The sequence below is a fragment of the Fundulus heteroclitus genome, chromosome 12 (genome assembly GCF_011125445.2).
Source record: "Fundulus heteroclitus isolate FHET01 chromosome 12, MU-UCD_Fhet_4.1, whole genome shotgun sequence".
NCBI classification, from domain to species: Eukaryota; Metazoa; Chordata; class Actinopteri; order Cyprinodontiformes; family Fundulidae; genus Fundulus; species Fundulus heteroclitus.
In genome coordinates, this window is record NC_046372.1 from 16,171,150 (window position 1) to 16,195,779 (window position 24,630).

Below are 24,630 nucleotides of genomic sequence, written 5' to 3' on the forward strand. Positions count from 1 at the left end.
TATGCAACTCAATCTAGCTTATATACAGCATACATGTACATATATATTATCTGGGCCGGATTTTAGCAGGGGCTTACCGGGGCTGCAGCCCAGGGCCCCGGCATTTCGGGGGCCCCGAAGGATGTTTTCTATTTTTGTGAATGGATAGTCGGTACGCGCACCGCCGGCTGGCCGGCGGGCGGGGTATGCGCACCGCCGGCCGGCACCGCCAGCCGGCACCGCAGCAGCTCTTGGCTGCGCAAACCCCGCCCGCCGGCCGGCCGGCAGTGCGCGATCCTCGCCGGCCGGCCGGTCGGCGGTGCGCGGACCCCGCCCACCGGCCGGCACCGCAGCGGCGCTTGGCTGCGAGGGCCGATCAACGCCGCTTGCGGCTTTAACATCCTTCATATGCGGCCTATCAGTGTACCTTGAATCGCTGTTGCACGTTCCATAACAACAATGTTTAAAAACCATGGTTAGGAGACGTCTTAGACTTAGAAAAAGCAGTCGTTTTATTGAGTTAAACCAAGGGTAACGTACAGCAAAAGAGTGGAGGAAAACGCATATTTGCCCAACTTGTACCACGTGATATGACGTCACGTTTTAAAATAACTTGCTCGCGGAACACCATTTGTTCTGGCAAACGTCCATCTTGAATGTTTGCTTGTTATTGGTCCACTTTTGACTCATCTTACGCATTGGGGAGGAGGAGCATCAAGGGAAACCTCCAGCAAAAAAATCCAGAAAAGTGGGCAACTTTTCAAATTTCATATCAGACTAAGGCTTAAATGTCTGATAACCCTTTCACTCATTACTGAAAGGGCTTGGTGTTACTGGTTAGGGCAGTGGTGTCCAAACTTTTTGACATGAGGGTTAATATTATGTTAAAACAACTTTGGGGCTGTAAAATAATTTTGAAAACAAACTTGGTCTTTTTTAAAGTTTATCTGCTAAATGAAAGTAAAAATTTAAATGAGTGTAGATACAAAACAAAGATTGTGCATGTCTGCATTATAAGACAGGCTCAAAGTTTCAAACTTTTCAGGGTTGAGTATTGTTTTCTTATTTGGTTTGCGTTTGAGTAAATGTAGGTCGTGTTTGTGGTTCAAGTTCCTACAAAGAAGTTGAATGCAAAAGTGTCATTAATAAATGGAAATCTGTATTTTGTTCTTCATATTTTTCAAGATGTTCTCTGTAAAAACCTTGGTCTAGAACATGATAAATTGTTCATTTGCACCCACCTCTGCTTTTATTGAGAACCGGGGGCTGTAAAAAATCCTTCAGAGGGCATATATATATATATATATATATATATATATATATATATATATATATACATACTACCCCGCCTCTCGCCCAGTGAATGCTGGAGATAGGCACCAGCAACCCCCGTGACCCCATGAGGAATAAGCGGTTTGGAAAATGGATGGATGGATGGATATATACATACTCTAGCCCAGGGGCCCCCATCCTGACTCCAGCCCAGGGGCCCCCATCCTCCTAAATCCGGCCCTGTATATTATCATATATGCACATATATGCGCCTCAATCTAGCTTATATGCAGCATATATGTGCATATATATGCGTCATATATGCACATATATGCTGTATATATGCGCATATATGATGCATATAGGTTTAATATATGCGCATATATCCTCATATAGGTTCTTTCCATGTGGGACGACCTGGATGACTGAGAATCTTCACGCAGCATCTTGTTCTTTTGGCTTTTTTATATGATTTTAATTATAAACACTGGTGCAACACAAAAACATAAAGATCTAAATAAATACGACTTAATAGACTTTAAGCTACATTGCGTTACATCTTAATTAAACTGTTTGCGGCGTACAACAGTAGTTTGGCCTGTCTGGCTGCTTCTTTTACAACGGGACAAGCCCCCCAGAACTCCAACTCCCAGAATGCCCTGCCTGCGCGTACAGTTGCAGTTCACAGTTCACAACATTACAGTAAAATAGGATATTCGCTGCCTGCCGCTTATACCGCTACAAAAAAAGAAGAAGGGGAGATAAAGAAGAAACAACAACTTGGCGTCGCTGGACTTCCGCCACACCGACAACCGGACAGCGACCCTGAAAAAATGGGTCTGAGCTGAGCGGTGCCCCCTTCCTTTCTTTCCCCGTGTTGTCGTCGGATTTTACAAGCGACGGGCCGGGCTGGGGTGCAGCTAACGCTAGCACGCTAGCTCTCAGGAGGGGAGCAGACACGGCAAGCTACCGCCGCCCGCGGCCACCCCGTCTCCGGGCTGCTTCTGTCCGCCGCCGCCGCAGCAGGAGCCGCCGCAGCAGCAGCAGCAGCCATGTTCGTGCAGGAGGAGAAGATATTCGCCGGCAAAGTGCTGAAAATACACATCTGCACGATGGACGGCGCGGAGTGTCTGGAGGAGGTCACGGAAGACACCACTGTTGAGAAACTGAAGGAGAGGTGCTTGAAACATGTAGGTTCCCTTTTTTTTTAAGGGCAGGGAGGAGGAGGAGGAGGGGGGGTTGTTTGTGCTTTCCTCGACATTTTTTTTTTTTTTTGTCCTGTCACTCCTCTGCCTGAGGTGTTATCTGCCTGCCATGCCCTCTGTTTAAACTGTCAGTGTCACTGGCTTTGTATTTATAGTAACTGGGTAGACTCTGCTATTTATAATTTAGCAGGTTGGCTGCCCCTCTTCTTCGGTGTGTGTGTGACTCTGGCCCTCTTCTTCTTCTTCTTCTTCTTCTCCCCTCCTGTCCCCAGTCAGAGAGCCACTCTGCTCCTCAGCCTGTCTATTATTACACAGCTCGCCCCCCCCCCCCCCCCCCCCCCCCCCCAAATCTCTCCTTCTATGGCCTTTAGCGTGAAACCACTTTAAAAAACACTTCTCTGTTGTCTTTGCATGTGGAGTTCTCAGATGTCTCGCTTGCTGCTAAGGTCAGATGATTTCTGTTATGCAGAAGCTTAATTCAGTCAGTAGCAGCCAAAACTGCTCACAGTGGTTCAGTTGCTTTTAGTCTTAAGCTCTATAAGGTTTTCTTGTTCACTTGAAAGGTGCAGGGTCCCCCGACAGAGGTGGTCTAGTCAAAGGCCCCGAAGTTTCTCACAGTGGATGGAGCAATACTACCAGTTTTACTGTATTTGCATCATGAAATCAAAGCAAAAAAAATTCAACTAGTCGAATTCATTCCTACTGCTTCTGAAACAGGGTGAAAAAAAGCATATTTATAGTAATATCATCTTTATTGTCATTGGAACATACATTGAAACATACATTACATCAAAACTTGTTCTCTGCTTTTAACCCATCACCTAGGGGAGCAGTGGGCTGCCATGTGCGGCGCCCAGGGAGCAATCTGGGGATAAGGGTCTTGCTCAGGGACCCAGAGTGCAGGCGCTGGGGATCGCACCGGGTACTTGCATCCTTCTCTGAGTGCAAGCGCGCTGCTCTAACCACTAGGCCAGCACTCCCCATACACCGAGACGCAGCTCGGTAGGCAATTTGGGGTTAAGTGCCTTGCCCAGGGGCACATCGACATGTGGCAAGGGGAAGCTGGAATCGAACCCACAACCTTCTGATTGCCAGAAGACTAGGGGTTATAATTAGGGCTGGGTATCATCTAGGATGATTCGATACGATTCTCGATACGTAGCTCACGATACGATACGGTTCTCGATATAGCTCAGCTTGATTTGATTTGACTCCAATATCGATATTTATTACTTTCAAATTAATGCTCAAAGTCATTCATTAAACAAAACCAGCCAAATATTATATGTATGTTAAATTTATTGAACACTGATATATTAACAGGAAAATAAAGTGCATTTGGTTCAGTGCATTTAACTTATCACAGAAACCAAAAATGTGCCCATACGTCTGATTTTTAGTGACGAATGCGCTTCTAAAATCCTAATCCTAATCTAAATCGCTTCTAAAATCCATTCCGCAAATTCGTCTCACTTGCACTACTGTGAACAGTAATGGCGCGCTGTAATATCGCCCCCTAGGGGTTGGGAGGTATATCGACATTGAAAGCCAGAATATCGATATTCAATCGTCTATTAAAAACATCAATATTAATCTTTGTATCGATTTTTATGCACAGCCCTAGTTATAATACTCTAATCTATACAGTAATATATACTGCTCAGAAAAATAAAGGGAACACTTAAACAACACAATCTAACTCCCAACTGTTCCATTTATTTTCTTTTTGTCACAATTAAATGTTTTAAAGCAGGGGGGTCACTAATCTTTTTGAAACTGAGAGCTACTTCGTCAGTACCGTTGTCATACGAACGGCTGCCTACAAGAGTTCAAGCTCACCTTAACTATACGTAATGTAAACATGTTTTAAATGCTTTTGGCATTTTAAATATACATAAATACAAGTATGATTAAAACTGAATAAAATGACACTTTAGACGCAGCTCACTGGAGGTTATTGGTACTTTTTTGAACCGCCTTGAGGGCGCCACATGTGGGGGGGCTACCTGGTGCCCCCGGCCACCATGTTGGGGACCCCTGTATTCACAAAGATAGCCTGAGGAAATACGAGAAGCACTTTTTACATATAACTGTGCCATATTTATTAATAAAGCACTTTACAAGAACAAAGGTCAACAATAGTGCTGTACACATACAACAGAAAATAACTTAAAATTAAAATAGACAAATAAAATGCAGAAAAGTAAAAAAAAAAAAAAAAAAAGGTTATCCAACCCAACTTTGTCCAATGCGTGGTAAAAACCTAATGAGTTGTTTTATAACAGCATCAAATGTTTTGCGATGACTCTTTTGCATCTCTGTGTTTGCTCTTCTTTGTGTAGTTGCTGAAATTGATCCATATTGAAGGGTTTTTGAGGACGAAAAGCCCGTTTAAAGGGTTAAGGCCACTCCAAAACATTTCATTTGATTTTAGACTTGTGTGCTTCGGATTATCGCCCTGTTGCGAAAATCCAAGTGGGCTTTTGTTCTAGTGTCGTGAACTGATAACCAAACATTTTCTCCAAGGATTTTTTTTTTATTTAGTTATTTTTTGCTCAATTAAACTTTATTTAAGGGCACAGGGAAGCGGCACAAACCTCGGAGCAATCCCCGTTGACACAACGATTAACACGCATTGAGAAGCACATAACCACAGAGAACAAGCAGACAGGGATCGTTGTGAGATAAGCTGGCATAGAAAGACAGATTTCCTGCTTCCAACAGCGGCAGGAAGGCTTCCAGGTCCCAGACCATCACACTACCGCCACCATGTTCAACCCTTGGCTTGTTTTAATCAGAAGCTGTGTTTGTTTTACACCCCAGTTGTACTGGAGACTCAGGTCTTTCAAAAACAAAACAAAAAAAAGTTCACTTATGTATAGGCATTTTTTCCCCAAAGCCTTGAAGTTGATTTCGATGGCAAATGTGAGACGGGCCCTTGTCCTCTCTTTGGCCAGCGGCGTTCCTCCACATTGGAGCTCCCCCATGGAGGCCATTTTGCCCAATTTCTTTCGTATTACGGCGTCACAAACGCTGACTTTAACTGAGGCACGTGGGGCCTGCAGTGCTTTAGGTCAGGACCGCAGAATATCAAGAAAGCATAACGCTTTTGACCGCAATAAACCTCTATCTCCCCTCCCATCACTACTCTGTTAGCCTAACGTAAGAGTTGCTAAATTAAGTGTGGGCATAACCGGCAGTGTATGTTTACACACACTGCTGGATATATTTTCGACATGCTGAGTCTGACTATAATGAACTTGAAATATAATAGTGAAACCAAAAATAGCATCTAAGCAGCGGCCCTTTGCGGTCACACTGTTGCGCTCGTTGATATCGCAGGTTTGACTGCGACTCAGTATGTTGTTAGACTTAGAGACTTAGACAAACTTTATTCTCATTTTGTATGCACAGAGTGCGTAGAGAACGCTTTGTTTGCATACAGCTTTAGGATTTCAGTGAATTGCAGTGGATTTCAGAATAAAGTAACTTTGCAGGATATAAAGTAACTTTGCAGGATAAATAAAATAACTTTGCAGGATTGTTAAGCTTTACTTTAGATGTTGTTCTAGGTTCTGTTGTTGACGTCCCGGATAAGTTCTTGGTGCTCTATGTAATGCTTTCCGGACCCCCCCCCCCCCCCCCCCACCCCACCCCTGAAAAGTTTCATCAAGGCTCCAGGTGTTCTCCATTTGTGGATAAAGGCTCCAGCCGTGGTTCGCTGGAATCACAAAGCCTCGGAGATGAAACCTTCCCAGACCGATTGATTTCTGTGATCCTGTTTCTCATCTGTTCTTGAACGTCTTCAGCATGAAATGTTGTTGTTTTTGTCTTTTCTTAGCCTTCTCCAGTGGTCTCAGGCTCCAGTTTAACTTATTAGATGCGTCACTGCTTCAACATGCCCGACTGTGAGAGACGCAACGTCGCATGACCTTGACCCAAGAGGATTTGACCTTTAGACCGTTGGCCTGCTCCATGTTGGGATTTCTCTATTCAGTTTATCTAGCAGGATTCAGGCTTGGGTGTTGCTCATGAAATTGCACTTAGCTTTCCAGGAGCTGTGTGTCGTCACGTTTGACTCGCAGTTTACCAAAAGAGGAATTAAAATGGGCTGTACACGTAAGAAAGCCCTCAAATATCACACTCCTGAAAGTGAGGAGAGGGGAAAGGTTTCCTCAGACCGCTGCTGGATGACATTATTTCATCTGTTAGGGTGTCCTAACTGTTCCCCCAGCGAGAAAACACATTTTGGTAGATATTTTCACATAACTGTATCACTGAGCTATATTATACACTGGAGTGCTGATTTAGCCAAAAAACTGAAGTCACTGGCCGCCATGTTGCTCCTCCCTACTCTCACAGAATCCCATAGGATTTGGTTGCAACAACAATCAGTTTTCTGGCTGAGTGAAAACGTTTCACAGGTAATTCTACAGTCAGTGGATGTACTAACACTATCAACTACTAGAAAATTAGGTGCTGAAATATTTTACATATTATTCATATTAAATACACTGCAAAAAGAGAACTAAAATTAAGTAGAATTTTCTTGAAATGAATGTATTTGCTCTGGATTTGAGCAGGTAAATAAGATTATCTGCCAATGGAATGAGTATTTTTACCCCTAAAATAAGATAATTAGACATCCTGCACTTGAAATAAGATGATGGAGATGATTGTTCCTGTTTTAAGTGCAAAAATCTTATTCCATTGGCAAATAATCTTATTTGCATGCTCAAATCAAGGAAAAATACTCTCATTTCAAGACGATTTTTCTTATTTTTAGTTATATTTTTGCAGTGTATATACATATATGTATATATAAGTATGTATATGTATACATATGTAAATATATGTTTTTGTATATTGTTATTTATATATTTATAAATGTTATATATATTTAAATAAATAAAATGCAAAGTATTTCAGCACATGACTTTCTCAGTACTTGATAGCTTTAGAACATAACACAAAACTATATGGCATTTGACATTTTAAAAGTTTTAAGCCCCCCTGAACATGAGAAATCCTCGTTATTCGATGCTGTAGCGCACATATTCACTAGTTACTGGAGGAAAATAGGGAGTACCAATATGGCGGCTGGTGGCTTCAAAGCGACTCGTTCTAACAGCGGGCTATTAGCGCTTCATTGTGTAGTATAGCTCAGTGAACTGTATATGTCTGTCCATCCTTCACTTCCTTATGATATGTTTTTTTTTTTTTTTTTTTTTTTTTTTTTTGCAGGTTCCATGTCTAAATCCTTGCTACTGTAAAAGAAAAAATAGCATACATTTCTAAACGCTAAAATAGATTAAAAGCTCTGGAAGTTTGTGTCTGGAGAAGGATGCAGCTTCAATTTAAAATGTGCAGGAATTTATTCTCGTACAAAGTTGCTGCCACCGCAGATTTCTCTGTTTTTATCTGAGATGTTTTTTTTGTTTCCCTTTTCTTTTTCTTGTTTTTTTTAGCATGTGCACGGAAGTCTAGAAGACCCCAAAACACTTACCCATCATAAACTTATACACGCTGCTACAGAAAGAGTCCTCACCGACACCAAAACCATCGCTGATGAAAACCTTAAAGACAAAGGTGAGGACGCGTGGCATGTGTTACGTTTAAATGCGTCCGCATGTCGTTGTTTAGATGTTTTTTATTTAAACCCTACGGCTTTTCGGATCGCTTGCTTTGACAGACGTTTTGCTGCTCATAAAGAAAAGACCGCCGCCCACCCCTCCCAAGATGGCAGATGTTAGTTCAGAGGAAAAGGCAAGCTCGATCCTTTTTTTTTTTTTTTTTTTCCCCAAAAAGACGTTTCTCTGTTACAGACACGTTTTCTTTCTGTTTGGAACAGAAGAAGCAAGAAACCAAAGCTCCAGATAAAGATGCTATCCTGAAGGCGACGGCCGGCCTGTCCACGCGGCACACCGAGCGCACCGTCACGCAGCACAACATCAGAGACGTAAGGACGTCCCATACGACGCGTTCTCCCCCCCCCCCCCCCCCCCCCGCAGTGGTGCTGAGAACCAGGATGGCCGTGAACCTGTTTGTGTCTTGATGTTTGTGTTGTTCCAGTTTCAAACAGAGCTCAGAAAAATCCTGGTTTCGCTTATCGAAGTTGCACAGAAGCTCCTTGCCTTGAACCCCGACGCTGTTGAACTCTTCAAAAAGGCCAACGGTAAAGTGGACGACCTACTTATGATGAAGTAATGGTAGTTAAACATCCTTCAGAACACGCTAAAAAAAACAAACGTCAAATAAGAAAAGAGGAATGTGAAAGGTTAAAACAGCTTTCCTGGTTGTTACTACTGAAAATAATATTTATTCCACCTAATAGTGCGCCCTCCCTTCTTGTTCTTATGGACGGAAACAGGTAGACAATTATAAAGCTACACTGCAAAAACAGAACTAGAAATAAGTAAAATTTTCTTAAAATGAGTGTATTTGTCCTTGATTTGAGCAGGTAAATAATATAATTTGCCAATGGAATAAGATTTTTCCACTTAAAATAGGAACAACTCATCTACATCATCTTATATCAAGTGCAGGATGTCTAATTATCTTATTTTAGGGGTAAAGATACTCATTCCATTGGCAGATAATCTTATTTACTGGCTCAAATCAAGGACAAATAGACTAACTTTAAGAACATTTTACTTGTTTTTAGATACATTTTTGCAGTGTAGCACACTTTGACCTTATGCTGGTGCTGCAGATAGTTAGATAGTTTGTGATCTGAGGTGTTTCAGGTACAAAAAGGTCCCAGTCATAAAGGTCCAGCTCCCACTGGTGTCAGCAGAACTTTCCACAAAGGGAAGGAAAATGCACTTCCTTTTGGGGAAGCACCTTTTCGTGCCCTGGCAGCATTAAAAAAAAAGAAAGAACTAATTAGACAAAAACTATAAAAGGTTACATGAGCCCGTGTGTTATTTTGTCCCGGGCAACACGTGATAGAGTGACACAAAGTAGTGTGCATCTGTGAAGTGGAAGGAAAGTGGATATCTGTGTCGTTACAAAACAAGCTGAATAGTGTGGCGTGCGTTTATGTTCAATTGGACTTAGACAACTTTATTTGTCATTCTGTATGCACAGAGTGCGTACGGAACGAAATTTCGTTGCATACAGCTTGTAAAATTGCAGTAAAAATTTTATTACAGTATAAGGTGCAGCAGTGATTTAAAAGTAAACAATTTAAATGTAGACAATGCAGGAAAAGTCACAGTGTACAGGTGAGTATTTTTAAAACCATTTGTATGTGCAGAAATTGATTGTGCAAAGGGCATTTGTGCAAGAATACAGCTTGTAATTTACCGTAGATTTAAACTACAGTATAAGGTGCAGCACTGATTTAAAAGTAAAACAATTGAAATGTAAACAATGCAGGAGAAAGTCACAGTGTACAGGTGAATATGTAAAAGAAAAAAAACATTTGTATCTACAGAATTTAAAAACTAAGAGTTCGCCAGCATTTGTACTGCTAAATGGAGATGCAATGATGAGAAATGTGCAAATATACGAATGTTGTTCAGAGTTTATGGGTTATAGTTCAGCAGTTCAGCAGCAGTTCAACAGTCTGATGGCAGCAGGGAAAAAGCTTTTGCAGAACCTGCCCAGAGTTAATCTTTGGTTGTGTCACATTTTGTTTTATTCGCACCGTCAGGCCTGGCAAATTGCTTCATAAATTAGTTCAAGCTTAGTCGGACTAGATTGGCTACGTTGGAGCAGTCTAGACAAAGATCCACAGTTGGATTCATGTTTATGCTCTGATCCAGACCTCTGGCTGGATCTTTAGGGCTGCTCTCCTGCTGAAAGGAGAACTTCCATCTTCCATCCCTCTCTCTTGTCCTGTTTTTAGCTCCATCCTTCCGTCCGTCATCTCTGACCAGCTTCTCTTTTCCTGCTGAGTAGGAAGTATCCCAACCCTGACCCCGCAAAGTTTCAATTTGTGGAGTTCATGTCTCGCCTTTCTTGTCGACAGATTCTCCCAACTTGAGCTGTGGATCTGTGCAGCTCCTCCAGAGGTACCCTTTGCCTTCTTGGTGGCTTTTCTGGTCGGCCTTGTTAGCTTCCCAAGCCGATCCAGCTTTATTTATAAAGGCCAAAGTACAGATGAGCAAAAATATAGATAATGACGGTAGAACCAATAAAATTAAAAATGTATAAAATAGGAAAATACGTGGAAATAAAACCGCCATAAAGCAACATAAGATCAACATAAAACCGTCTACCTACTTAAGGGAGATGGGTTTGTGGCTTGATGGGTTGAGTAGTCATCTGGCAATCAGAAGGTTGTGAGTTTGATTCCAGCTTCCCCTTGCCACATGTCGATGTGCCCCTGGGCAAGGCACTTAACCCCAAATTGCCTACCGAGCTGCGTCTCAGTGTATGGGGGTGTTGGCCTATTGGTTAGAGCAGCGCGCTTGCACTCAGAGAAGGATGCAAGTACCCGGTTCGATCCCCAGTGCCGACACTCTGGGTCCCTGAGCAAGACCCTTAACCCCAGAACGCTTCCCGGGCGCCGCACATGGCAGCCCACTGCTTAACCATGGGTTAAAAGCAGAGAACAAATTTCGTTGTAATGTATGTTTCAATGTATGTTTCAATGACAATAAAGATGATATTACTATTACTATTATATTACTTAGTGGCCAGAGATGAAAAGATGCTTAGTCCTCGGTCTGGATGGGTCAGCTGATTTAACAGAACGAAGAGGCACGCGGGGCTGTGAAAGCGTTCAGATGTGGAGTGGGGGGGGGGGACATCAAAACAAATAAAAGAATCATAAAATAGATCCTGCAGTGGACGGGCAGAGAAATGAGCCCAGAGCCGTTGAAATGTGTCCAAACTCGTGTGTGTGTTGGTTAAAAGACGTGCAGCGGCGTTTTGCACCATCTGCAGACGTGCGATTAAAGACCCGCTGGAAATAAAAAAATAATAATAATAAAAAAATAAAGACCCGCTGGCACCAGAATAAAGCGCGTTAGAGCCGTGTTGTCACAAAGGCAGAGGTTACTTACTGCCTCCAAGTGCTTTTATGTAGATATGAGCTTTTATCTCAGACTGCTGCTGGAAGAGACCGGACTGGAAGTGCTATACTTTCGCCCTATGAGATGTTCTACGCTTGAAAACACTCAACAGTTGCATTTATACTGAAGTTATATTACACATAAGTAGACTCTATTTACTGTTTAGGTGTCTTCTGGAGAAAGTTGCTGGAGCTGCAGTGTTTCCTCTACCCTACTACGAGCGGGGCGTCCCGCCCCCCGCTGATAGGTCAGGGCATGTAGTAAATTGTTATAGATCTGTAGGTGATCGTGTTTTTTTACCTTTATTAATGCGCTATATATTCTAAATAGCGCCAGGTGGCATCCTGACCTATTTCTGCCTCTAGGCGTACATGGCGACACGCTATAAACTATTCGGCGGGAAAAAAATCTTCACGTCTGTTTTCTATTTCACACCGAGCTGATACACTGAGATGCTACAAGTTAGCCGTAAGCCTAATATAAATATGAGGATGATCTCGTCTGTTTAAGCTCTTTTATTTTCGTTCTGATCAAACTAACGGCTCTGTGGACATTTTTAGACGTCCTACAAAAATGAGCATTAGTTGTCGCAAATCAACAAAATTCTTTCTGTTATAAATAAAAATCCACTTTCCTCCGTCTATCTATGAAATAAGATGGCTGCTTTATTCTTGGAAAACGCATTTTGTTGCCACATAGACCCCAAAATGGACCAGAAACAGATCCCAAATGTAATAAAAATAAAATTGAGTGAAAACATATTCCAAACTCTGGCAGATCTAGATTTAAAGAGATTTTCATTCGGTCAGGAAGTGGGAAGGAAGAGAGGCAAGTAAAATATAAGCATGTATAAAGAGACAGAAACATAAAAAAGTGAAAGAAAAATGGATAAATAACGAGACAGAAGCTAATCTGTGATATTAATGGAAAGCCAAGAGGGAGAAAAATCTAAGCAAACCCCCCAGAACAGAAGCAGCAGTTTGTTAACAAGACATTTCTAGGGGAAACGCAGCACTGGGTTTTATTTAGCTTTTATTAAACATGTCTCTTCCATCCACTTTATAATTGTGCACTACTTTGTGTTGGTTTCATCCCATTAAATCCCAATTAAATTTACTGAAGTTTGGAGTTGTAATCTGGCAAAATATGAAAACCTTAAATTAGCGAGGGATTGTAAATGTTTAGTTTTATACTTTTTGTTTTTAAGGTACATCGCCTACGCAGTTATAGTGAGTGGTAATTTTTAAGTACAAATCCCAGTTAGTTGTGTTGCACTTGTTGCTAATAAATTGATCAGATGGTTTATCTGCTGTCTTAAATTAGCTTTTAATCTAAACTGGTAATGAATGATAATTTTTTTTTAGTTACAGTCGTAAAACAAACACATTTGAGAAATCCTTATAGAGGAACGTTAAACTCTCAAACGTGGGTCGTACTGATGAGAGACGGCTTCTTTATTAACAAAAAATGGCTTTAAACTGTATTGTTATTTTTGTCCTACATCATGTGTTGATATGCGCTGTTTGTTAAAACCGCTCTGTTATTATTTATTTATTTATTTTTGCATTCTTCTTCTGAGCAGTTGCTAAATCTTTGCCTTTTGCACCAAAGCAATGTTAGACGAAGACGAGGAGGACCGGGTGGACGAGACGGCCCTCCACCAACTCACTGAGATGGGTTTCCCTGAAAGCAGAGCCATCAAAGCGCTTAGACTCTGCCAGTAAGTTCGAATGGGTCTCTTTATCCGTTTATTCTCAAATACGTGTTGGGTCTAGAAGTGCCATTATTGGCCTGATGCACACAGAGAGCACACTCACACCATTGTTGTTTCAATTCAATAGCGTACCGCAAGCGAGCTATTTTTAGAAACGTAACGTCACGATGACGTCACATCACGTGGTACGCAGTAGGGCAAGCTTGCATAGTCCGCCGCTGTTTCGCTGTAAAAGAGACGTGCGTTACCCTTGGTTTTACTCGGTAAACGACTGCTTTTTCCAAATCTAAGACCATGGTTTTTAAACATTGTTGCTATGGAACGTGCAACAGCGACTCGAGTTACGCTGATCGGCCGCATATGAAGGATGTTTTCTTCAAGACTGCCAAGGAGAAATGTGTCCGCTCGGTACACCGGGGCGGTCGGCCTACACAACAGTTCAACCCGGAAAAAGTTACCAAATTCACCTACATATGTAGCAAGCATTTTGTCGGAGGAAAGGGCCCAACCGAAGAACATCCTGACCCAATTCCAGCGACATCAAGTAGTGAACAGGTAAGAGTATTTTGGTGGCCGACATGTTAATAATGAAGCGCCTGCTACCATGATAGCATATAGGCTATCATGGTAGCAGGCGCTAACTTGATAGCCTGCTACCAGGCTTACTCAAAAACATTTCAAATAAGACAAACATTAAACATATACCGATCCCTGGACGGTGATTACAAACAAAAAAAAACGGCCGACGCTGCCATGATCGCTGCGCAGGAAAAAAAAAACAAAGCTTACCGTTCATCAACTCGGCCAGTTTTCCGGTCTTTTTAAGCCCTCGAACCTCAAGCCATCGTTTGAGCTGAAGGTTGGTGTGTTCTTCGACAGTGTGACCAGTAAACCGTGCGCCTGGGACATCGTCTTGGGAAAGTTTAACGGCTGCAAAGTCGGTCATGTCGCTGTTTCTGTTGTGCGTGTAATAGCTGGTTGCTACGGGCGTTCTCTACCTGTATGTCCTACCAAAGCGGCAAAAGGGGCGTTGCTCTTGAGACGGTGACGTCACGTGCGCGGTACGCTATTCAATTCAATTGTATTTATACAGCGCACAATTCATGAAATATGTCATCTCAGGGCACTTTCCAAAGTCAAATTCAATCAGATTATACAAATTGGGTCAGGTTATACAGATTGGGTCAAAAAAATGTCCTATATAAGGGAACCCAGATGATTGCGTCAAAGTCTCCTTATTGTCTCTGGAAATCTTTGTATGCACTCTAATTGTTTTATTTCTTTATTTCTTTTTGCCACCCTTCCCTTATTTTCACGCAGCATGTCAGTAACGCAGGCCATGGAGTGGCTGATCGAACATGTAGACGACCCCACTGTAGACGCTCCTCTACCGGGACAGGACTCCTCCGCTGCGTCAGGAGCCGCCGCCGCAGCAACAACAACAACAACAACGACGACGACGACGCCGGGCCCCTCGGCTTCAGCCTCGGCTCCAGCCAACGCTCTTCCGAACCTCTCGAGGCAATCGAGCTCAGACGAGAGCAGCCGGCAGGACGAACTCACGGAGATCTTTAAGAGAATACGCAGGAAAAGGGAGTTCAGACCAGACTCCAGGGTAGGGTTCCCCCTCCACCCCAATTTTTGCATATCAAAAAGTCGCCTTCTGGCTTTTTCCTTTTCGTGAGCCTCCGCTAGGTTCAGTCATTCTGGAAGTCCAATAATTACTCTGAGTCTTTGATTCTCCAGGCTGTGATTGCATTGATGGAGATGGGCTTTGATGAGAAGGAGGTGATTGATGCTCTCCGCGTGAATAATAACCAACAAGATGCAGCGGTAGGTGATTACACAAAACGGTCTTGTTATTGCAATCAGTGCCCGCTGTTCTGCGGGGAGTACCAACAACGTCATTTTTTACAAAGTTCCCAATAACTGCGGTCGTTATTTTTGCCCATATTTCCATGTTAGCTCGGCCCTCAGTGAGAAAGTAGAGGAGACAGAGAGTCTGAATGCCTTCTTCTTCTTTCTTTTAAGACAAAAGAAATGAAATGATCCCCAAACCACGAGAACCACACTGTTTGAAACGCTTCTCACTCTAATCTTTGTGTCTTTCATTAATGTTTATTTAATGAACAGAAAAGCTATTTAAAATAAGTTTAGAAAAGTTGGTTTGGCTGAAAATGTAGGCATTCATTTTTATTTTTTTTTAAACTTGTAGAGTTAAGCCGACAACTTTTCATCCACTGGCAGATTTAAATGATTTTAATACAACCAAGACATTCATTTTTGATAGGAAATGAGACCTGCATTTTGTACAAAAGTAATAAAAATAGATAAATTCCATGTTTTACAGGGAAAACTATTTAAACACTCCTTTATAATCAGTGGAAGAAACCCTTCTTATAATTGCTGAGCAGCTTTTGTCATGTTTCCACCGGTTTTCTAATCATTTATCTTTAGAGATGAGCTCACAGTTTTAGATATTTCAATGTTCTAAACAAGTTGGGAACATTGAAAGATAACTTCAAACCTAAACATGCCAGGGGTATGAATAACGTTGGACTGTTTTCCCCAGAATTACAACTTGATGCAAAATGCTTTAAAAATGAGCTAATTCTTTTGTTGCAGTATTTACTTTCTTTTATGCTCATGGTTTTTGTTGTGTGCCATTTAGATTAGGGACAGGAATCCATATGTTTTCCTCAGCCTGCACCTTTTCCAGCTAAAATTTATTTAATTCTTGTATTCTTTTATTGTTATTATTGTCATTGTTTTTTTTGTGTGCAGGTTTTATACCTTCTCTTAAGCTTTTTAGGATGTTTAACGTCAGATTTGGAGTCAGTGAGCATCTGATTAACTTTTAGTTGTTTTTTTAGGTGATTTTTACACATTGACTTTGCGTATGCATTTTATCCATGATTTAATCCATGAATTTATATATTTATTACACACATCTGTAGTTGTTTTGGTCTAGGAAATATGTTCAGATTTATAGTGAACTTCTTTTAGCCGATTCTTGTTGAATTAATACAGATAAACTGAGCTGAAAAAAAGCGGTGCAAATTCTTCCTGTTCTGTTTTTTTAGTCATCTGATCACAGGTCAGAAGTTTAGTTCAGCAGTTTTCTTAACTGGAGTTAGTTGACAAAGTGTTTGATAATTCCTGAACTCTGTGTTCCTGATGAACGCGATGAGCCAGAAATGACGAGTTGCTTTTCTGTGTTTTTATTTTCTGCAGTGCGAGTGGCTGCTGGGAGACAGGAAACCATCTCCAGAAGATCTAGATAAAGGCATAGACACCAACAGCCCGCTGTTTCAAGCGATTCTGGAAAACCCTGTGGTTCAGCTGGGTCTGACGAATCCCAAGACTCTGCTAGGTATAACCCCGTCTCATATAGCTGAAAGTAGCTGAAAGCAGCTGAAAGTAGCGTCTTACACCAGTTGTGCTGTGAAAAATTATCTGAGCTTTTAGATTTTCTCTCCCTGCCTTTTTTTTTGTCAAACTTCAGATCATTGAACACATTTTTAAAAGTAGACAAAGATGAGACTAAATTTGCTGGGGAAGATTCTCAGTCATCCAGGTCGTGGTCATTCCAAAAAAAGTAAAAAAACAAAGCAACTGGACTTGTTTTCCGTAGTTGAAGACGTTTCGCTTCCTCTCCAGGAAGCTTTCTCAATGGGGTACCGCGCGCGAGCTATTTTTACAAACACAACGTCACATCACGTGGTACGCAGTGGGGCAAACTCCGGAAACCCGCCGCTGTTTTGCTGTAAAACAGACGTGCGTCAGCCTAGGTTTTACTCGGTAAACGACTGCTTTTTCCAAATCTAAGACCATGGTTTATAAACATTGTTGCTATGGAACGTGCAACAGCGACTCGAGGTACGCTGATCGGCCGCATATGAAGGATGTTTTCTTCAAGACTGCCAAGGAGAAATATGTGCGCTGGGTACACCGGTGCGGTCGGCCTACACAACAGTTCAACCCGGAAAAAGTTACCAAATTCAAGTACATATGTAGCAAGCATTTTGTCGGAGGAAAGGGCCCAACCGAAGAACATCCTGACCCAATTCCAGCGACATCAAGTCAAGGTAAGAGTATTTTGGTGGCCGACATGTTAATAAAGTAGCGCCTGCTACCATGACAGCATATAGGCTATCATGGTAGCAGGCGCTAACATGATAGCCTGCTACCAGGATAGCTTACTCAAAAACATTTCAAATGAGACAAACATTAAACATATACCGATTCCTGGACGGTGATTGCAAACAACAAAAAAAACAAAAACGGCCGACACTGCCATGATCGCCGCGCAGGAAAAAAAAACAAAGCTTACCGTTCATCAACTCGGCCAGTTTTCCAATCTTTTTAAGCCCTCGAACCTCAAGCCATCGTTTGAGCTGAAGGTTGGTGTGTTCTTCGACAGTTCGGCCAGTAATCCATGCGCCTGGGACATCGTCTTGGGAAAGTTTAACGGCTGTAAAGTCGGTCATATCGCTGGTTCTGTTGCACTTGTAATAACTGGGTTATCCGTGCGTTCTTTCCTGTATGCCCTACCTAAGCGGCAAAAGGGGCGTTGCTCTTGAGACGGTGACGTCACGTGCGCGGTACCCCATTCAAAAAGTCTGGAGTAATGTGCAGTACCAAGCTTTATACTGCTGTCTAACAAAGGCCTTTGTTATGTTGTCTAAGCTTCCTGGAGAGGGTGCGAAACGTCTTCAACTACGGAAAACAAGTCCAGTTGCTTTGTTTTTTACTTTTTTTGGAATGAGACTATATTCAAAATCCAGTTTTCAAAGAATGATTTAATTCATAAAAAAAAAACTACTTCTAATCAACTTGGCCTCATAAGGAAAACTAAACCTAATAACTGGCTGTTGCCATCAAACATCAGACAGAGACTCTTTCTGAAATCCTGTGTTTTAACGAGACAGTCTCCTTCCACAAAGTTCCACTTTTCCTCTTCAGCCCACAGAACGTTTTTGGGTCATCGAGACGTTTTATTTTGCCCAGACAAGCCCCCGGTGAGCCAAGCTGTTGTATTTCTTGGTCAGCAGTGGTTTTGTTCCTGAAAGTCGATCACGAATGCCGTTTCCGCCTAGTCTCTTTTTTTCTTGCCTGAACATAAACGGCGACCATAACTCAGACGGATCAGGCCTCCTGTGCTTTAGATGTTGTTCTGGGTTCTGTTGTGACCTCCTGTAACTGTGAGGAAGGTTCTCCACTGTTCCGTGTTTTCTCCATTTCTGGGTCGATGAAGTCAGAAGGTGTTAAAAACGGCTCGGTAAAGCTATCTGCTCTTGGGTTTCTGTGGCTCCGGCCTGGATGTCTGGCTTTATGAGCTCTTTTAGCCTATTTCATGTTGTCAGGAAGGTTCTGTTTAAGTGATTCATTAATTCTGGATGTATGGAAGTAATCAGACTAGTAAAATTAAACTCAGTTAAATCATGATTAAATCATGGGAGGGAAGTTACTGCTTCACGTAGGAACACGTTGCTTTGGATAGCTTTTTGTCTTGGTTTAAAGCTGGTTTTAGTATTTGTTTAGTTTATATCTGTCTAATATTAAATTGTGTTTGTAAACTGTACCGTTTAAGTCAGGTATGTCCACTTGTGGACTTTAAATATTTTTGAGTGGCCCCCAACCGCAGTTCAAGAATGGTCCAAATCTGGCCCTCCAGCAAATGGAGCTAAAGCAGATAAACAGTTTTATAGGATTTGATTTTCAGTGACAAGTTTATGTCTTATTAAATTGAAAATATTTTGCAAGTATTTCTGTTTTTATCAAATTTTTTTTGCTTTCATTTTTATAGGACAGTAAGTAGGGCCAACAAACATGACGTTACTTTTTACACAAAAGAGACTTGGTCACACCCATTTGTTAAACTCGGCCAGAAAGGGTTTTGGTTTTTGTTGCTGAAAATCGACTTAAAAACATTTTGTAGACCAACAAAAAAAAAAAAACAAAAAAAAAACTTTGACCCCAAAAAGTTAGGGATCGCACAATTTTCTTTTCTTTTTTGTTTTTTTTTTTGTTTTGAACATATAGTAACTTATTCTTGTTTCATCAAAATATTACTCCTTTGATGAACAGAAGCGCAGTTAAAAAGAAAATAATTCACAATAAAATTTGTTTTTTTTTTGATCATGTTGGAGGGGAAAAAGTTGTGAACTGATGCCTGCGGTGCAAATAGCCGCACTGATTTAAGTCTAACAAAGGAGAAAAAAATAGATTAAATCTTTATATTACAATTAGATTTGAGGTAATGTGTTATGTAGAGAAAATTACCCTCTAAGCCCCTGGTCATATCGCCATACTAGTGCATTTTATAGACCTCTGGGGCATTTTAAGCTGTATATCCAGAATGGAGATAATCGGCTGTATGCCTCGTTAGGTCAGGGTGATAAGAGAGTTTTAGCCACCTCTCCTTAGCATGCCTTCTGGTTTTTTTTGTGCAGCATTTGAAGACATGCTGGAGAATCCGCTGAACAGCACCCAGTGGATGAACGACCCAGAGACCGGCCCCGTCATGCTCCAAATATCCAGAATCTTCCAGACCCTCAATCGCACATAGAGCCTCCTGATTTACCCCCCGTGTGATTGTGGCAGCTTGTGTGTATGTATGACCATAACGGGAAATGCGTGTGTGGATGTGACACAATTAGTTTACCGGGTTTTCTTTTTTTTTTTGCCTTGTGAAGAAAAAGCCAGAGGAGTTAAAGGTTTGAATTAAAATGTTACACTATTTATAACAATACAGTAAAAAGAAAATGCCTATACAAAACAAAATGCTATTATTATTACAGTAATAATATAAATTGAGATTTAATATGTTGTTTTTACATATTAATGAGAACAATTTACAGATATGACAGACATGATTTATTTTATGTCATTTCTCCATGTGAAGAGATGACGTCAGGCATCAATTTAATGTTTACACTTTAAAGGAAACAGTTTTTGTATCATTTGCAATATTTAAATATCCTCGCAGTCTTCTCTGTTTCTTTAAAATGTTGCATTTCATCATTAGTGAAACGTGTGGAGGAGTTTTGTCACTATGGTGTCTGGGTTTCTACTTTTATCATGATTTTTCTATCACAACAGAGCAGGTTGTTTGTCTGGGCTGGGCGTTTGGGAAGCTCTTTGAAAACGGGCTTTAGGATACAGTTCCGGTCAGGAGTTTACACACGCTCGTCGTTGGCATGAATGTGCTTTTAATCTTGTGCTTTTCATGATTTATTTCAACACGTTTCAACACAAGAATGCCGTTATTAAAAAAAAAAAAAAAGCAAGAAATGTGTGCAGAAGTTTGAATTATTTGTGGGTTTTCTCTTGTCCACACAGGATCCCAAATCAAAAAAATAAATACTTGTATATCTACATATATGCTCACCAGTATTTTTATATGGCCCTTTGCTGGTTGGGCATCAACCACATGCTTTTTGTTGCTATAAAAGGAGCTTCTAGTTGTAGGGCTGGCTAGATCTTTAACCGATCCTCTTGTCAGAACTGGCAGATTTCTTTGGTTTAGTTGATCAAATTGATTTGGTTTAATGGCTCAACTTTTAAGAATGGTCCATAAATTTAGTTGAAAAGGTGTCGTGTCGAGGCTTTGGGAAGACCTTTCTAGGGTATGTTCACCCCTGCCACGTTTGGACCAGAGTTCGTTTCCCTTCTTGGTCCAGACCTTTTAGTTGCAGGTGTGAATCCGCTCAGGCGAATCCTGGTCCGGACCAAACAATCGGACCGACACTCACTCTCTAAGGCGATCTTAATCCGCTTCCAGTCGGACTCTGGTGCGGTTCACTTCTGGTGTGAATACGAAGCGGCCTCGATCCAAAGCAACTACAGAAAACATACATCTTTTTTGGACTTAACAGGCCACCGTAGTGGTGGATGTAGTACCTGTTGCTTAGCAACGTGCTGTGTTACTCCCTCGGTTTGCTGGACACGGTCTCCGACGCCGTTCCAAAATTAGAGCTAAAATGTCCTGAAACCTGAGCTGAAAGAGCTGCTCTGGTCACTTAGCAGCTGTAATAACGACACAGAGGTGCTGCTTGCAGGATTTTCATTGTAGTTTCCTTTCATGTCTGGTTCTGTGCTACGTCCCGCCCTAGTCATTTCTGTCCAGTGGGAGCAACGATCGTCACACAAAAAGTACAATGTGCAAGCAAACCACACCAAATGGAGAAAACAAAGGACCTTCCTGGTGTTAATGCAGAAACCTTTAAAGTAAGCCTGCTTCAATGGTTCCAAAAGCAGATTTAAAGTGTTTCTCGACATTCTAGCTGTTGATTTCAAAGTTGAATTTAGAATAACTTAGGTACAGCCTTCCTCATTATTTCATTCACGTCATTCAATGCACCACAGACAGTCGATAAGCGGCCTTATTCAGTTCAAATTAATTCATAACATGTAACTCATGTTAGTGGGTTTCTTTGACGAGTTGTAGATGCTGATGGCTGCAGGCAGGAAGGATCTTCTGTAGCGGTCGGTCTTACAGCGGATGTGGAGAAGCCTCTGACTGAAGACACTCTGTTGTTGTACAACAGTCTGATGAAGAGGATGCTGAGGGTTGTCCATAATGTTCCTTATTTTATAAAGAATCATTTGCACAACCATCTCCAGAGGTTCTAGAAGGGTCCCCAGAACAGAGCCAGCATTCTTTATAAGCTTCCTCAGATTCTTTAGGTCAATTGTTCTGATGCTGCTACGCCAACGTATGTCGGCAGAGGAGATCACGGTCTCTATGACAGACTTATAGAAGATCTGCAGCATCTTGCTGCCAACCCTGAAGGAACTAAGCTTCCTCAGGATGTCCAGTCTGCTCTGTCCCTTCTTGTAGACGGCTTCACAGCTTCACCTCCAGTCCAGTTTGTTGTCCAGGTGAACGTTGAGGTGTTTATACTCTTCCACCACCTCCACTTCTTCTCCCATGATGATAATAGTGTTGGTATTATTCCTGTTTCTCCTGAAATCTGCGATCATCTCCTTTGTTTTCTCCACATTCAGAATAAGATGATTGCTTCCACACCATAAACTTAAACTGTGAACAGTTTCAGGCGTCGCTAATGTAAGTTGTTTATCGGGCTGTGATACTGGTTTTGGTTCCTGCATTGCTACGGAAAATCTTATTTGACTCCGTTTAGTTTAACTGTTTGGGTCAAATGCTTCAAACTTGGACTCTTAAGAGGATAATGGTCTCAAACATTTAAAATGTCTTAGGGTACAGTTGGCAGGCTGACTTTGAGCTTGTAGAATATGGCCTTCCTAAAGACCTGAATTTGTGGACTATGCTTCAAAGCCAGGTCCGGTCCAGGAAACCGACCATTTTTGATGCCGTTTACCAATTCTGCCAAGAACAGTAGTCGTAATATACTGTCGCTATTATGTTAGAAGCTTTTTAATCGATTAAGATGTGTGTTTATATGTTTGAACGTGTATAAATTAGAGAAAACCCACGATAGGTTGAAACTTTTACACACAGTCTTTTTTTTTTATATTCATTCAAGTTGTTTGCTGTATCCTCGTCCCACTGGGGGAAAAAGAACGGTTAAAGATAATTTTCAGAAGTAGAATATTAATAATGACATCCAGCGTATGGAAACGTCTGACTGGAGCTGTGCTCTACATCACCTCTCTCCATTCACACCCAGAAGTCACTGTAAGCCACGCGCCTCTCCCCTCAAAGAGGAAAACTGTTGTCATCTGCGAACATAAACCTTTTTTTTTGCCTTTTCAGAGAGACCTAGTGGTCTAAAATGTGTCGGTCCTGATTTTACAAGAGTGTGTCATAGTAGGCCTGTGTGTTTAGTTGTCGACGTGGACTTGAATGTCATTACAGCACTCGTTCACCTCTTTTGAACACCGCTCACTGCAGCACAGACGAAGCCGAAGCAAGGATCGTCTCCCGACCGAAACGTCTGGAGTCAAGACAGCAAGTCAAAGCTGAGCCTGATCAAAATGATGGGTGGGGGGGGATTGCAATTTAAACCTTTAATTTTAATCTTTGAATGATAACAACGTGCGCTCCAATCATGCCGCTATGGTACAGGCGTCTTTATACAAACACAGACACACACAGTCGGAAAACACCCGCTGCAGACGGTTTGGTTTCCAGTTTTCTTCTGAGAGCGACGAACTCTTCATGCTGTCGACCAAACCAAAATGTTCCTGTATGTCATGCCTTGTCACTAGTTCTACCCAGTGGAAGGGGGGGGGGGGAGAAAATCTGTACTGTGCAATAGTAAAGACTTCAAGATATGTATCTGATCTGAGTATTAGTGATATTTAAACTGAAAGGGTAAGAGTGTTTTTACAATATTAGCCTTTGCATTGAGTACTCAAAATCTCCGGCTAAAAGTTGGAGCTCTGCCTCTTGTAGTTATACTTAAAAAAGAAAAACCTATATGGAGGGTGGTGTTTTTTTTGGGTTTTTTTTTTGCCAAGCTTTTGAGTGTTTTTATTCTATATTTAACATGTAGTTCTGATGTGACTTTCTGCTCAGGGAGGCTTAGATTGTTGTCATGGCAAAAAAAAAAAAAACCCTGCTCAGCCGATCTTAAGTTTGGCATTTCTAAATGGCTTTAACCGATCTCTTCAAGAACACAACATCAAGACATGCAATATTTAAAAAGAAGATATTTAAATGTTTTTGGACAGGAGTGTCTGTTTGATCTGTGTTTTATTACATTATTTATATCAAAGCCAAACTCGTAACTTGGTCTTATTTCTTGTAGTTTCAGCAAACCTCAAGCCTAAACTTCAAATGTGGTTACAAAAAAAAAATAATGCTTCAATTGGTGTTTTTACAAGACCCTATGAAGGTGTTCTTTATTGTTATGAAACATTTTGGGGAAGTTGTGGTTGCAAGGGTAGAGAATGTGTTGAGAATCACACACTGGGAGATTATGCTTAAAAAAAAAAAAAGGGCCACCAAACAAAACAGTAAAGTTTTTCAGAAAATTCGCCTGCGATTGAAATAAACAAATTAAGCTTCTTTAATGTTTACCAGCTGTGATGCAAGACTGACCCAGATCAACAACCTATGCAATCTATTTAGTGTCTGTTCATTCAAACGGCCCCGTGGCTGCTGGCATCTAGACCACTCTCACATTAAAGGTCACTTTTTTCCTCATTGGATTCTGTTTGGACTCAGTTTTATTTTCTTTGTTTTGGGAAAGGACTCGTGAAGACGGATCAGTGTCTAAACCACAATAAAGTAAGTGCAGTGCCCTGCAAAAATAATTCATACCCCTTTACCTTTACAACAAACATAAAAGTATTTTATTCTAATTTTATGTGGCAGCCAATCGTGAAGAAGTTGAAAATAATAATAAAAAAGTGGCCTGGATTTGTATTTAGCCTCCATGGGTCTCTGCATTCACCGTTCCAACTCCTCTGGGATATAACAGCTTTGCGCATTTGTCTTTGTAAA

General features: G+C 41.4%; 1 protein-coding gene across 1 annotated transcript; it reads left to right on the top strand.

Annotated features, from left to right (window-relative positions):
* Positions 1–1,940: 1,940 nt before the first annotated feature.
* ubac1 (UBA domain containing 1) lies at positions 1,941–24,330 on the top strand. Its single transcript, XM_012878492.3, has 10 exons — positions 1,941–2,441; positions 7,925–8,045; positions 8,149–8,222; positions 8,308–8,415; positions 8,529–8,631; positions 13,091–13,199; positions 14,514–14,808; positions 14,940–15,026; positions 16,428–16,566; positions 19,649–24,330. Exons 1-10 carry the CDS (start codon positions 2,304–2,306, stop codon positions 19,762–19,764), a joined length of 1,290 nt encoding a protein of 429 aa, XP_012733946.2. The 5' UTR covers positions 1,941–2,303; the 3' UTR covers positions 19,765–24,330.
* The last annotated feature ends 300 nt before the right edge of the window (positions 24,331–24,630 follow it).

Coding starts and splice junctions, on each gene's coding strand:
- ubac1 (XM_012878492.3), top strand. CDS start 2,304: ATGTTCGTGCAGGAGGAGAAGATATTCGCCGGCAAAGTGCTGAAAATA. Junction 8,416..8,528: donor CGCAGCACAACATCAGAGAC/GTAAGGACGTCC, acceptor GTGTTGTTCCAG/TTTCAAACAGAGCTCAGAAA. Junction 15,027..16,427: donor ATAACCAACAAGATGCAGCG/GTAGGTGATTAC, acceptor TATTTTCTGCAG/TGCGAGTGGCTGCTGGGAGA.